This window comes from Aptenodytes forsteri, unplaced genomic scaffold (genome assembly GCF_000699145.1).
Source record: "Aptenodytes forsteri isolate BGI_AS27 unplaced genomic scaffold, ASM69914v1 Scaffold267, whole genome shotgun sequence".
Taxonomy (NCBI): domain Eukaryota; kingdom Metazoa; phylum Chordata; class Aves; order Sphenisciformes; family Spheniscidae; genus Aptenodytes; species Aptenodytes forsteri.
Window position 1 is genome coordinate 965,639 of NW_008794173.1, and position 14,731 is coordinate 980,369.

Consider the following 14,731-nt stretch of genomic DNA (forward strand, 5'->3'; position numbering starts at 1 on the left):
GAATTTTAATGCATGCCAAGGGCACCTTCAGCTTTCAGAAAGGCACTATTGTTTCCGAAGACCTGAAATTGATAACAGCAGTAAATAATTCCTCGGGAGCTCCTGGTGCTGCTGCTGCCCAGGCTCCTGCACTGGAGGCCAGTGTGGCAAGTCCTGTGCTCCAGTGCACATTTAATGTAATACGTGCATTGATTTGTGCCAACATAGTAGTGAAGATAAGAGACAAGTAGCTATATACTACTCTCTTCCAATTATTGAGCTGGAGCAACTGCTACAGAAGCAAATATATGGCACTGGACTCCTGCAAAAATAAATTACAGTAGTGAATGTTACTGACTGCAACAATTTGGAGACCTATAAGCCAGTTGAGAAACTTCTATTAATATCACTGCTACTGATGTGTGAAATATAACCTCTGTCCCTGGTCTCTGCCAGCTGGCCTGCATGTTGTTGTACTGCTGCAAGAGCAGGTCAGGGGGAGGATAGCCAGGTCGGAGATTTGGTGGCTGCTGTCGGAGCATCTTGCACCGTCTTCCTCCTCCTCGCTCAGTACCATCGTTGTAGAGACACTCAAACTGTCCCATTTTTCGAAGCAGGTCTATGCATGTGGAGTGAGTAGCCTGTGTGTGCCCATCAAGAGAGCATGGCATGACAAAAGGTACCCGCACCAGCTTCCTTAGGTGAGCTGATGTCTCCTGAGTCTCACTGGAGACCATGTTCAGCCCAGCGGCTGCAGCTGGCAGGAGCCTGGGGAGCCCCACGGCTGGCGTGGGCAGATGTCCTTTGCACTTGTGTTCATGCCTTGTCTCACGCCGGTACTTTATTCAGCTGCCTCAGTGCTGTCCCATGGCTGCAAGAAAAGGCTTGTGCTGCTTTGTGCGGTCTGTTTCTTAAAGCCTTCTCAGGTGGGAAGTGCCATCTGAGCACTTAGGCGATGGTGCAAGTATTGTTTGCTAAGTTTCGTTCGTCCTAATTTCTCAATCCAGTTGCGCAGAGCTTGATTGGCGTTAAGGATGCAGGAAGGCTTCTTCATTTTCTTTCAAATTAGTTAAATTGGGAAATAATTGAGCAGGAGAAGGCAGGAATTAATACAAGATTTTCAGTGCAGGTCTGAAAGTGGCTGAAGGGGAGAAAGCAGATTGTGCTGTAAGACATGATACTGAGTAGACAACCAAGTATTTTGCTAAAAGAGGTGATACTAGGCTGGGGGAAAGGTTTTTCTGGAGTAACCTTAGATTATGCCTCCACAGGGCACAAGTCATTCATGTTTCGATGGGATTTACTGGGCAGGATCAGGTTTTCTGTTTTCATGGACTTAGAGCAGAAGAAAATGGAACAGGAGACAAAGCTAATTATGAGAACAAGGCAAGCCTGAAGTGCAGCCCCTGTGCAAGAGGAGGGGCTGGGCATCACCCCAGGAATTAACATGCCATCCTCACCTGCCTCCCACCCTCCGAGAGACGTGTACCGCTGCAGATAACAACACTGTTTTGACGGGGAGTCAAAACAGGCTGAGTTACAGTGCAGGCAGAGGTGGAGAGTGCAGAGGGGAAGCTTGGCAGCGTGGTACCCTTGCTGAAAAGCCATCAGCCTTCTTGAAAAAAAGCAGTAATGAAACACCTGCTTCGTTGCATCTGTTCGGCAGAAGCTTTTACATTGTTAAGCAGCGAGCGTGGAGATTTTTAGATGTAGCCTGTGTACCACATGTTGCAAGGGTTGTCATGGTGAGTGCTGAATATCAAAGTACAGACACGTGTAAAACCTACACAAGCTGCTGGTGTGTAAATTAAAGTTGCCCTCAAGTAAAGACACGGAAAACTCAAGTAAATGATGGCATTCAATATTTTTGAATTGCGTCCTGAGAGATTTCTGTCAGCTAAACTCCCTCTGTAATGGGCAACGGACTGTCTGTTGTTCAAACCATCAATAATGAATGCCGACTCGAAAGAGTTTTATGTTAACTTAAAAAATATATAACTTCTGTGTCTGCTGTCTTTCCAGAATCACTGTTTTGGACGATGGGAGCCTCCGGATTGTCAACGTCACCAAATCCGACGCAGGAAGTTACACCTGCGTGGCCACAAACCACTTCGGGACAGCAAGCAGCACGGGCAGCTTGGTTGTGAAAGGTAATTGCAATTTTTATTGCATATGACTGATACTCCATTTCAGGGTCTAAGAGCGTCCCAAGCAGCCCCATGCATGCTGCACCTTTCCCCTTTGATGCTGATGCAAGTGGAGCCCGGGGGGATTAAAGTGTCTTTTGCATCTCAGAATCCTGCTGAGCCTCGTGGGTTGGGGACAACGTTAACAGCAGGAAGGTGTCTGTGGTCGCACTGACTGATGGTGCTTACAGCGAGTTAATGCATTTGTTTTCATGTGTAGTTTAAAATTATACTGCAAATGATACGGGAATTGTAATATAAAGCCAGGTCCCTGGTCCATATCGTTGTATGACTTGTTTCTAGCAATGGCCAGTAATCATGCTTGAGAAAATACTTGCTGTCACTGCAGCCAGCTGTGTCCTAAGATTCAGTTTTGCAAAGGACATGCATAAAGCCATGGCGTACCTGTGGAGAAACGTTGCCCTCAGCATGCTGAGATTAGGTGGTGTCCTTTAAAAACATGTCTTATCTAGTTCAACTTCATTTATTCTTGTTACTCCTAAACTTCTATTATCTTTTTTAAAAATCTTCTGAACTCTTTAATACATCTTGTCTTGTTGTAGAATGGTGCAAGAGTTTCACCCTTGCAATTCAATGTCATAATTTTTGAAAAGATGCACAAACTCTGATTTAATTTCATTATTTCTTATCCAGGGCTGAATTTCTGCATTTCAGAAATTCCAAGTGTTTATTCATGTGTGTTCAGATTTTTTCTGTCAAATATTTTTTTCAAAAGCAAAAGCTATAATATTTGACAAAAATATTTAAATTAATAATTTGATAAACAGTGAGAGGCACTGACAAATGTCTTAAATTAATTTTTGGCCTGCTTATGAGTAGTCCGATGTCTGATGAATTATTATAGGAAATGAATATATAGATTATTACACTTAAAATCATTTTCCATCTCCTCCTTATTTGGGGAAAAACCTATATTGGATAACAAATCAGGAAAGATTGATTACAAAGCAATAAATCAATCACAAAGCTCTAATGCTGTCAGTTTTAATTCTCCCGTATATTGTCATTGATGGATAGTATTCGGTTAGAGGCTCTCCCCATCAATTATTTTTATGGTATATAGGGAATACTTTAAAATGTTTCACTGCAAGTTTTAATCCGTGGTTTTTACAGTCAGAGCACATTTCAGCAAGTAATGTCGGGATCAGGCAAGTGCTGAGAAAGCTGGTGAGCCCCTGGTAGAGTTACAGACTGCAGGTGACAGTGGTGCAGCAGCAGGTTTTTCTCAGGGCAAAATGTTTGCCTCTGCCTTAGCTATCCAGTGAGGTACTTGCAGTTAGATGGGATGTTCCTGGGGTTGCGCTTCGTGGCACTTGGTCCTTCTGCTTCCCTTACACCAGGGGGCTGACGATGCAGCCCCAGAGTGGAGGGCTGTGTTATCCCTTCATATCTTCTACAGGTATTTATTGTGAAAGGAATGCTGTAGCTTATTGTCACCAAGAGTTCTTCAGGTTTGAGTTGATCTGAACAGCTTGTATGGCGTTTGCCCATGCCTACATTGGTCCCTGCAAACAAAAGTAGAGACAAGTGAAGATCAGCATTAGATCTCTGTATGAGCTGACTCTGCCTTTTCTTAATCTGTGCTGTTCTAAGGAGGCATCTACAGCACATAGCTAAGAAAGCAATGCTCAGGGAAAACGAATGTAAAAAAGACCTTGTCTGTTATTAAAAGGGTCGATCAGCTGCTGTGTGCCCCAGAGCAAAACTGGAGAGCAAAATGGTAAACACAGCCCAAACATCCTTCCCTGGACTCCATGGGGATCGCAGGAGGGTGGCACATGCTCATGGCAGGAGGCACCGGCTTTTCATCTCCAGGCTGGGCACAACTGAGGTCATCCTGGTTTTTGGAGTGCTGCAAGGCACCGAGGGGGTTGAATTGGGGTCTGCAGTTCGGGGACCGCTTGTACCACCGTAAAAAAGCCAATCGTTGAAAATAGGACTGTGTTTCGTTTCTGTTATTGAAGAGTCATGCTTCTGTAATTCATGGCTTATCCTTTCTTCCTCGCAGTACCCCAGGAATAGCCCCTAACTCCGAGCACAATAGTCAGCAGCTATTGTACCTGATCTTTGGGTTCACGTGGTTTACAAATCACTTTTCTTTGCGGTAAGGTTATAAAGGATTAGCAAGTACTTTTTTCTCCCTCAGTGCTCCGTTTTAACTCGATTCCATTAGCATTAATGGGAGTGACACATGTGCATGAAGCAGAGAATAAACTCTTAAGCCCAAGATGTGGATATTAACAGCAAACTGAGAAATGCAATTTCAAAGTCTAACCCATAAAAAGTATAAAAGAGCAGAAACTATTCTGAACTCCAAATGAACTGTGTAAAATACTGCGTTTTATACCGAAATGCTTGAGTTTCTCTGCCCTAAGTAAAACACCAGCAAGTTTTGATGGAAATATGACTGAATACCTTATTTTAACTCAGTTTTGTGGTGTACAAAAGGACTAGTTTATCAGCTGATGAGTTTTTTGACCTTAAGATATGCTTATATTCTTTTCTAACTCATTTTACATCATTGAGTAAAAAACTGTGAAGGTCAAAAAACATTTTTTCTAACCTTCCTGTGTTACTCCATTAATATTGCAGGTTCTCCTTTTTTTTTTTTTTTTTTTTAATTCTCTTTCTCTCTGAGGGAGAGATGCTGACAGTGTCAAAGACAGTGTAGGCAAGGATGGGAGGAGGAGGAGAATATCTCCTACACCAGAACCAAGGAGCTTAAAATAAATCTCTGGCAAACAACCAGAGAGGGATGAATAAATATGCATATTATGCATGAGTAGACAGCTTAAAAAATATGAAATTCTGAGGGGTGCCCATAGGGCTGTGTATTAACATGCTGTTGTCAGAGGTGAACCTCGGTGGTTTTCCAAACGAGTGAGATTGTGGTTTGGGTTTGTTCTGTTTGTTGGTGCTAAATGAGAACCACTCTGGCCTCCAAGACCTGAAATCTTGCAAACTTGCATGTACGGTTTGACCTTTGAATTAAAAAGCAGGATTGAATTTGTAAGGAGAGAGAAGAATCCCACAGACAGTGTTCAGAGCTATGTAAAACATGGCATGTGTTTACGTGTACTATATAAATATTAATTTTCCATCTTTCTTTTTCCATTTTTTCCTGTACTTGAGGCTAAATGTTCAATTCTTCCAACACACAGAAAGACTATAGACTTTCTCAGTACCGAGGGTTTAAATGACAAATAGTGTAAACAGGCATAGACTGTACAATGTGAGTTTACTTGTATTTAATGCAGTGATATAAATTGGCTAATGCAGCAGCAGCTTTGAAATAGGAAACTAATTTCAAGACGTTGCAATAAAAGCTCTGAATATAGGAAGTGCAAGGAGAGGCTCCTGGTGCTAACGTCCCAGCTTGTGCAGCAACTAAGACCCAAGTGAAGTTTCTCTGGCAGCATTAGGTATGGAAGAAGCAGCGCAAAGAAGCTAATGACAGGAATGCAGATGATAATAGCGTATCGCCACCGTTTCTTTCACAGGATGAGAAAATCCTTGTCATGCAGCTTGTTTCCCAGCAGACACACTAAATATCTTGATGAGCCTGTGGCAGCCTTGCTTTTGTGACATTGGAGGTGAATGGATCGTGGCACCCACCGTAGACACGTGTGGCTGCTTGTCAAACATCTGCTTTCCTTTTGGCTGTGTTCTGAGCTATAAACCTATCTATCTATAAAAATATATCTATTTATAGAAATTTTAATATAAATTTATATGTAAATCTTTCTATAAATCTAATCATTCAGCCTGACTCTGCAGCCTGTAGCTTTGTGGTGTGGTCCTTTGTAACTTCCAAGTAGGCAGTAGCGACATGTCGCACTCCGGCAGATGAGCGGTTGCAGAGGTGAGCGGGGCTGCTGCTGCTCCTGTACTTGCAGCTGTGCAGTATGGAACTGGCCACCGAGGAGCGGTGGCAGGGATTGTCCTGCAGCAGAGATGCTCTCGGGTTTCAAAGCACTCCAGCCTGACAGAAATGGCTTTTCGTACCATCTATTATCCGGTTGCCTTTGATTGCAGACCAGGATGATCCAGGCCTTTCCAGTCCCCTTATCTCTGTGGTTTAACGGACAGAAACAGCATGCGAATGCTTGGTAGAGTCTGTACATTTCTGTTCTTGTCGGGAAATGCAGCAATTCCAGTCACATTGTTGCATCTCTGACAAGGGCAAGTTCCGATGACTTTATTTGCCTGTTTCATTATGATGCACCTGTAAGATTTTCCTACTGCCATTAGCTCGTCTCATTTGGACTGTCATGGGAGGGCTCAAGGCAGTAAAAGCAAGAGAACTTTTGTTAGCTGGTATCCGTATCACTTTAGCAGAAAAAGAATACAAAGATAATGTCAGTAGGTTATTTTTTCCTCACGCTTGAATACACTGATAGTCTTGATTTTGTCCAGCACAGTGATCCATATTATTTTCTATAAAATAGCGTATTTTCCATTCCAAGCCTATTCCTTTGTGTGAATGTTGAATTGGTGCATTGCACTTAAAATTGAAACGATTGATTAAATACTGTAAATTCTGGCCCATTATTGAGTAACTCTTCAGAGACTGCAAATGTTACTGCCTTTAAACCTGCAATTCTTACTATGTTATTCTAGTCCTTTAAAAGTAGCTGGGCTCATAGTTCAGGGGCAGTGCTGTGCTGATAAGTGTGGGCACAGTATTTGCGCTCTGTAAAAACAGTGGTGGTGGGATGCGATGGTCTTCCTGGCCCATCTTGCCATCTGTGGTTGTCTCCGTTTTGACACCACTTGATCAGTATTGAACTACGTTCTTGGAAAATGTGTTGTGCTTGCCTCGTACCCATGGGGCTAGAGTGGATTTATACTACTATGGATTGTTTTAGTAGATAAGGAATAACCATTTTTTCATCTTCAGAGATTATGAATATTATGCTGCCCATAAAGAACTGAAAAGACTTTAGTTCTCCAGCTCCACAGGTATGCGCCGGTGGAGAGACATTGCTCTCTAATGACTGACCATCTGTCTGCTATTGCATGTTTCAGAAGCTTTGGTTTGAACGTGGCTGATAATGCATGGTGCAGGGTTTCTTCAAGTCATTTGTGGCTTAATTTCCACATAATACAGTAAGCTGGTATGTGCTAACGAGCACATGTGCAATCAAACAGAATTGCTTATGCCTCCTTTTCTATTTGTGCATAATGTTCTTCAGTTGGGCTGAGGTGACTTTGATACCTTCGTACCCATCAGCCTTATGAAGCTGAACGGCGCAGAGGCTGGTCGCAGATGCGTGTGCACCAGCAGTGCTCATCATGAAACACCAGCTATTGAATTTCACAGGAGTAGAGTTTCAGTCATTTGTAGTTCTTTTTACCTTTGAAGATGTCATCATAACCACCCATAATTGTGTTAAAGACAACTTAGTGTAATGCCTTCAGTTTGATTTTTTTTTTAAATGTATTATTTGTCTATAAACTTAAGGGTCCAGACAGACTTTTAAATTAGTCTAAAGAATAAAACTCAGAAGATAGATCAAAATCAGTTGGAGAATTATACGGTCTGAATGATATCCCTCATGGGTTTTCAGAGAATTATTTTATTAAATTTTGGAAACGTTTACACATTACCGTGATTCTGATTTTTTTTGTTGGATATTCATAGATAAACTCAATCCAGAGTGAGTACCCGGAGTGTTACCGTACAAGTTTTAGATCGCAGTTGTGTGTTCCTTACAAAATTATTTCCATCCTTAAGATGGTGTGTGTGGCTATTTATATCTTGTTTTATACTTAAAAATAATTTATTTCCATTATCACAGGCACTGATTCTGCATAACAGCTAGTATTGCTGACTGTGTTCTTTACCATCTGCTTTGGCTTCAGTGCCAGCCTTAAATCTAGCACCATGGCCCATTTGCACTACTGAGGTCAGCAAATGCTGGACTTGCCTACAACTGAGCTAGTTCTCAAATAGTGCCATTACTGACTCCGTCAATTAAAAAAGGTGGTGTTTAATAAACCTGATTTCCTCTTAGTCAAAAATACATACAGCTTTTTTGAAATATATCTACCGACCTCTGCAGAGGTGTTGGGTGCATTAGCAAAGTGTCTCTCCTTGTTAGGGTGTACTCTGAACGGATCTGGCTGCAGAGGAACTGTGTAATGCTTTTCCTTTGCAGTTGTACGAAATGCTGATCTTTCAGCCAGGAGTGTGTGTATTTTCTTGAGTGTCCTTTTTTTTGTTTTTTTAACCAGTGAATGCAAATAACTCTAGCACTGTGAATTTTGCCAGCTGTTCTCAACTGTGTCATGACTACTTCTGAGTAACTGGGGTAACAATTGCTTGGGGTGGGGGTTTAACTTTTTTCCCAAGAGGGAGAATAAGCCATACATTAAGATGCTGGGGTTTTTTACATTAACCAGGGGAAAAATGCAGCACATACTTTAAATCTGTTGACCCATTTAAGCACTATCCACATTACCAGAAACCCTCTCTACACCTCCCTGATTTTTCCCCCTTCAGATATATTGCTGCTTCTTTGCTCATATGGAAAGCTGTCCCAGAAAGCTAATGCAGGCATTTTCCATACCATCCGTCCATATGTTGTGGGTTTAGCGGTTAGTCATTTTGAAACATGAATAGCCCCTCTGTCACTCTTTCAGAGGTGTCTTGATCCAGCAGTGTTTAAGGTCATGCAAGGTCTTTATTTTTCTTTCCTCACGGTTCAACTCAATCTAATTTAAATTCATGTTGGTTATGCCTCAGCCCTTAAGAAAGGACCTGGTTAAACGACACTTGGTGTTGAACGCACAAAATATGATTTAAAAAAGAGAGGCAGAGTTTAAAGTAATAATCCCAGAGCAGCACTTTAGGGCTGTCCATATTTTATGGGCTTTTTACAATTATTCTGGATAGCACACGAGGTGTGTGTTCGGCTGGTATCAAAGCCAAGATTTTCTACACTTACCAAAGACTCAGAACTCCGAAAAAGTCAAAAGAAGTTTTATCATTGTTAAAGTTATTTTTAGTAGTTGCTGGACACTGTTTTTATATGTAGTCCAGATATGAATGAATATTCCTTATCAGGCACAAAACATTGCTTTAAAAATTGTCAGGGAGAAAAAGACAATTTCGAGTACACACCGTTGTTCTCCAGAATCTCTAAATCAGGGGTTTATAGGCAAAAAAGGATTAGAGAGGGCCATAGAGATATGTAAGCACTGATTTATTCATGAGTACATGTTGCTGTAGTCTCATGTTTAGGAAACAAAACTTATTTCTAAGTTTGAAAATCTTTCTTGACTTCTAACTCACAACAAGTAGCAAATGGTTGATTTTAACAACTGACAATGAAAGCAATAATCTTTGGCCGTAAAATTGCAAAGGAATATATTCAGCTCTAATTGGACTATTTCAACCGATACCAATTATTTCTAGGACACAATTAAGGGTCTTTTGCTAGGTTTAAGTAAAATTATGACCCAAAGCACTGTATGAGAGGCACAATTATAAATGAGAGAGCTGTGCATCCGCCACATCTACTCCTCCCTCCCCTCAAGCACGGTAGCCCCAACGCTGCAGGCTGCACTTTGCTGGCTCTCCTTAACGAACCCTGGGTGGAAAAATTTCAAGTAGAAGCCAGTGATGGGGCTGACATCCAGTAGATACCTCAGGGTCCTTGCAGCTTTTAAGGAGCTCTTCTCCATATGGCACTTCAAACACAAGGTTTAATCACGTATTTTGTAGTTTCAGGCAACTGACATGTTTATTTCCAATGGCAAACCACAGTCAAGGTTGTTACACGATAGCTATCCAAATTGCCTTCTGCAGCTGTAAGGAGCTCGCCTTTGTGTTTCAGAGCTGGCAGGTGCATCTCCTCTGCGCATGTTACACCTGAGTCTGGTAAATATTTAGGTTTTCTCCCAGCTCCGTTCAGGTGAGAACCTGAGGTCATCAGAAAAATCAGGTCAGCCCCAGGCACCCCAGGGTAGATGAAATAGCTGTGTATCATGTCAGCATTTCCATTTTTCTGACAGTTAATTGAAGAAAAAGGTTCTAATTATTCTGAGATGACAGAAGCGGCAAAATGAGAAGCAGATGCCTCATCTGCCGTCAAGCCTTCCCCAAAGCCACCCCTCCTCAGTTCTGCTCAGACGTGCCTTTTGCTTTTGATTTCCTTAATATGAACTTGTCAAACACGACAGCCGTGGACTATTAGCTGCATTGTGCTGGGGAAGGTCGGTGACCTTGCTTGAACATTGATGAAAATCATAGGAAGCATCAGAGGGACCAGCCCATGGCTGGGCATTTCCATCGGCCCCTTTGGGGACATGTCGTAACACAAGTTTGTGGTCAAACTGTTGAGTGAGGCTTAACTCACAACAACTCACGAATGAACGGCACTGCAAGAGCTGTCGGTTTCTTACTTGAGAGAGAAAAAAATGAGGTCAGCTGCTAAGGACAAAAACAGTAAATGGCAAAGAAACATGTAAATGAAATAAGCTGTAAAATACCAATGGTTTGCTCTTAGGGCTAGTTGAAAGAAGTAAGTTAGGGGTTTTTTTCTTGTAAACACTTACTGATCATAACAAATAAGACTTGTAAACATAATACAACTGTTAAGCTTCATTAAATTTGCAGCAGACAATTAATTTTTTTCAGGCAATCCAGAGGGTCTTCTGCAGTACTGATTCAGTGTAATTGAACATATTACCAAAAGCAGACAATAAGAAATATATTGAAGATATCCATCTGGCTTGCACTGAAAACCGTGTGCGTTTTGTTTTCTGTGGCTGTCACAGGCTTTACTAATTGCCTCATTTTGGCTGTTTTACAATCAGTGTGATTTAGCCATTATCGTGATAAAAGTCGTCTTGGTGAAGAGCTTGATATTAAAAAGCATAGATCTCCAGCCTGTCTCTCTTGCCAATTTTGGACTTATCTCTAGCATTATTAGAGTTATATTTTTAAAAGCAGAAATACAAATATATGGACTCTTACAGAGCAGCTTCTCCAGGTACTTTGCGTATCTGATTCTGATGTAGAAAGAGCCAGTCGGTGTGAAATATTTGCTCTGGATAACGGTAAATGCAGCAGATTCTTCCCCTCACTTCCCTCCCCACCACCTTCCCCTTTCTCCTCTGTGTCCCTCCAACCCCCAGCCAACCTTCAGGCACATCAGGATCTTAAAACTGATAACTGCACAGGTAAATAAGGAAGTCAAGACAAGAGCAAGTGGCTGATGATTATAAATATACCTGATTCAGCACATAATGCGGAAAAAAAATACTTTTTTAGAAAAGTTCAACCATTATGTCTGTATACCCTACAGAAGGAAGAAAAAAAGATTTCACATTATTGTTCTGTGTTTTTATCTTAAACCCACAATATATTGCAGGGTCAGCATTATTGCAACCTCTCCTGCCGTAAAAAAGCTTTAGAATAATTCCTTAAAATGCTCAGTCCTTTCGGTTTAGGAATTTTCTTGTCCTCTCCTAAAAACTCCTGCCGTAAAAAGCTTTAGAATAATTCCTTAAAATGCTCAGTCCTTTCGGTTTAGGAATTTTCTTGTCCTCTCCTAAAAAAGCAAGAGGTTCAGGAGTTCTCAGTCATAAATAGAAAATTGGGTTGTTTAGCTCATCATTGAAGATTAAATCCATACATCAGCTGGAAGAGGAGATGACCTATAGGTTAAACACAGACTCTTAATGAGACGAAAGCAGGTTAATTAACACTTTTCATCAACTCTCTTCAATTTATTTTAACATGATCCATTTCAGAAAGGTTAAAATATTTTTAACTTTTTGAATACAAATGAAAACCCAACATAACTAAAATGAAACCATAGATCAAGGACTTCTGATAGGTATTTTAATCAAAATAAATGTAGTGCATTTGATTATATGTGTGTGTTTATGTATGTGATCGTATATAAAACATAAGCAACAAACTATTTTATCCAGTAGGATAAAATAAGTCTTCATAAGAAGACTAACCAGAGCTTGTTAACTGGAAATTGCTATCAGACCGGGGACAGTTTCATAAGAAAAAACATGTGTTCGTCTTAATGTTTTCCACCCATTTCCCTAGCTGCTGCAGAGGATTAATTTAGCCTTTGGAGAAGAGCTACTACAAGAAGTAGGAAAAGCTGAGGTCTATAGGATGAGCCAGCATGGTACAACCCGGTTAACGAGGCAGTACCGCCATGCAGAGTAAGCCAGAAGTGTGCTCAAGAGAGTAAGTCAGTTGGAGGTAGCTGAGCTGATTGACCTCTCCTGTGTCGGCGGCTCTGGCGGTTAACAGTTCGTGCTGCTGGCTCTGCAGACATATGGGCTACTTGAGAAGAGAGGAGTCCAACTGGGCTTGGATATAAGGGGCCATATCTCAGACTAAGACACACAGCTTTGTGTGTCTTAGTGGAGTTACCAGGAATTTCTGGCAGTGGAAGGTCTGCCTTCTTGAGCTTTTAGTTTCATGGGAACTATTTTAGTTTCTAGAAAATGAAACATGACAGTTATACTGCTGTGGGATGTAATCCCATGCCTCTCTGCTCAAGAAGATCTTGCATTGTACGTCTACTAACATTATGAGTTTGATCTTCATCCCAACGGAGGATACAGTTTGTCCTTTTCCAAAGCATGCAGTGGGATGGACTTCCAGACATGAGTTTCATGGCAGTCCCACAAATCTTGGGTAAATTAGGGCCATACTCTAAGAGAAAACAATACAACAGATAAAACTGAGATCATTGTAGCCTACGGTCATGTTGTGGAAGATGAGAGCAGGTCTCCCTAGAGCCACTTCTCTCCACACCAAAGTAATTCAGTCTGACTGTACAGTTAGGGATAGGGGAGATAATGATCTAAACAGGGCATGCATTGAGAAAGTGACTGCCGGTCTCCATTTCAGGTAAAGATGAAGGAAGCAGTGTGGGAGAATAAAGGGGGAAAGTGATAATGACTCTCCTACCCTAAGAACTTTATATCCTTGAAAATAGGGACTAAGAACAGACTGGCCTGAAGGCTGTGTTTTTAACATCAAAGATACAGAGGAAGTGTTTAGAGAGCACATTTTCTGTTGTAGGAGGAAAAAGTGTTAAGATTGTTGAAGAAAAGAATCTGGGTCAGTACTTGGGGAAATGTCAGTCCCTTTGTGTATTTTCTGAGAAGCATTTTTGGAAGCAGCTTAGCAGAACCAAACTTCTGAGGTTTTGAGCTGTTGTGACTTTTTCTCCCTGAGTCTAGCTGGATTGCAAACAGGTTACTCAAAGTTGCTTATCAGATAATAATAGCCAAGTGGCACATGGATAAAAACTAGGAGTGATGGGGTTTGACACATCAGAGAGTAACTAAAGCGCTGCTGAACGATGATGAGGTGGTGGTTGCAATATTAGGGACTCCTGGGACCTGAATTTCCCCTCTTCTAATGCAACTTTAGTAAGATTATACGCAATCCCATCAAAGTTAATACGGAGACTAGAGTCCCTTGTCTTAATCCCAAAATCATGATGGCAGAGAGAATTTAATATCAGACACCACCGGAGCAGGTTAAGTTCTAGGTGTGCTGTATCACAGTGCTCAAGCCAGTCATTTGGGAATACAACATGAATACAAATGTTCATGACCCAAAAGCAGGTTGACTCTGAAATAAAAGGAAGTTCTGTCACTGAATTGACTCGCCATGGCTTGGGTTGGTTTTCTCTGTCCTTCTCTATCACACGCACATTTGGAATATGAATTTTGCTTGCATTATGTTTGAAGTTTTTAAGTGTATCATGGAGAACTAGTGACCAAAGTTGTAGGTTTTAGTGCTGTGTTTTCTTTTAGCTACATTGTAACTATATCTCAATAATAATCTTTATTAGAGTTTATTTAGAAAATCGGCAGTATTTCACCAGTGAAAATTTCAGTTCCTTTCGTGTGTTAAGTTCACAGTAGAAAGTCTCTGTAAAAATCCAAGCCTGAATCCGTTAGTCCTGGTGACTAAACTATTTGGTGCAGTTGAAGATGAACATCATTCCCTGCAGCAGGCAGCCATGAGTGGGAGTGTCGGGGAGAAATATTGTAGACCATGGCTGAAGCTCTAGCAAAGCCGTGTGCTCAGAACCAAACTCATCCGTCGCTGAAACCAGGCTGAAAGGAGAGATGGTATCGCTGACACGCTGTTTGTTCCTCCTCTTCTCTGTGTGCATCTTCACAAGTTGCAGTTGGCTTGGGGAAGAGTGGCTGGAAAGCTGCCTGTCGGAAAAGGACCTGGGGGTGCTGGTTGACAGCCGGCTGAACATGAGCCAGCAGTGTGCCCAGGCGGCCAAGAAGGCCAATGGCATCCTGGCCTGTATCAGAAATCGTGTGGCCAGCAGGAGTAGGGAAGTGATCGTGCCCCTGTACTCGGCCCTGGTGAGGCCGCACCTCGAATACTGTGTTCAGTTTTGGGCCCCTCGCTACAAGAAGGACGTTGAGGTGCTGGAGCGTGTCCAGAGAAGGGCAACGAGGCTGGTGAGGGGTCTGGAGAACAAGTCTTATGAGGAGCGGCTGAGGGAACTGGGGCTGTTTAGCCTGGAGAA

General features: G+C 41.8%; 1 protein-coding gene across 1 annotated transcript in view; it reads left to right on the plus strand.

Moving 5' to 3' along the window:
• Positions 1–14,731, plus strand: part of CNTN4 (contactin 4) — a 132,972-nt gene that overhangs the window by 87,990 nt on the left and 30,251 nt on the right. The window contains exon 10 of the mRNA XM_009283546.1: positions 2,002–2,129. Within this exon, the coding sequence (XP_009281821.1) occupies positions 2,002–2,129 (128 nt within the window). The remainder of the gene's footprint in view (positions 1–2,001; positions 2,130–14,731) is intronic.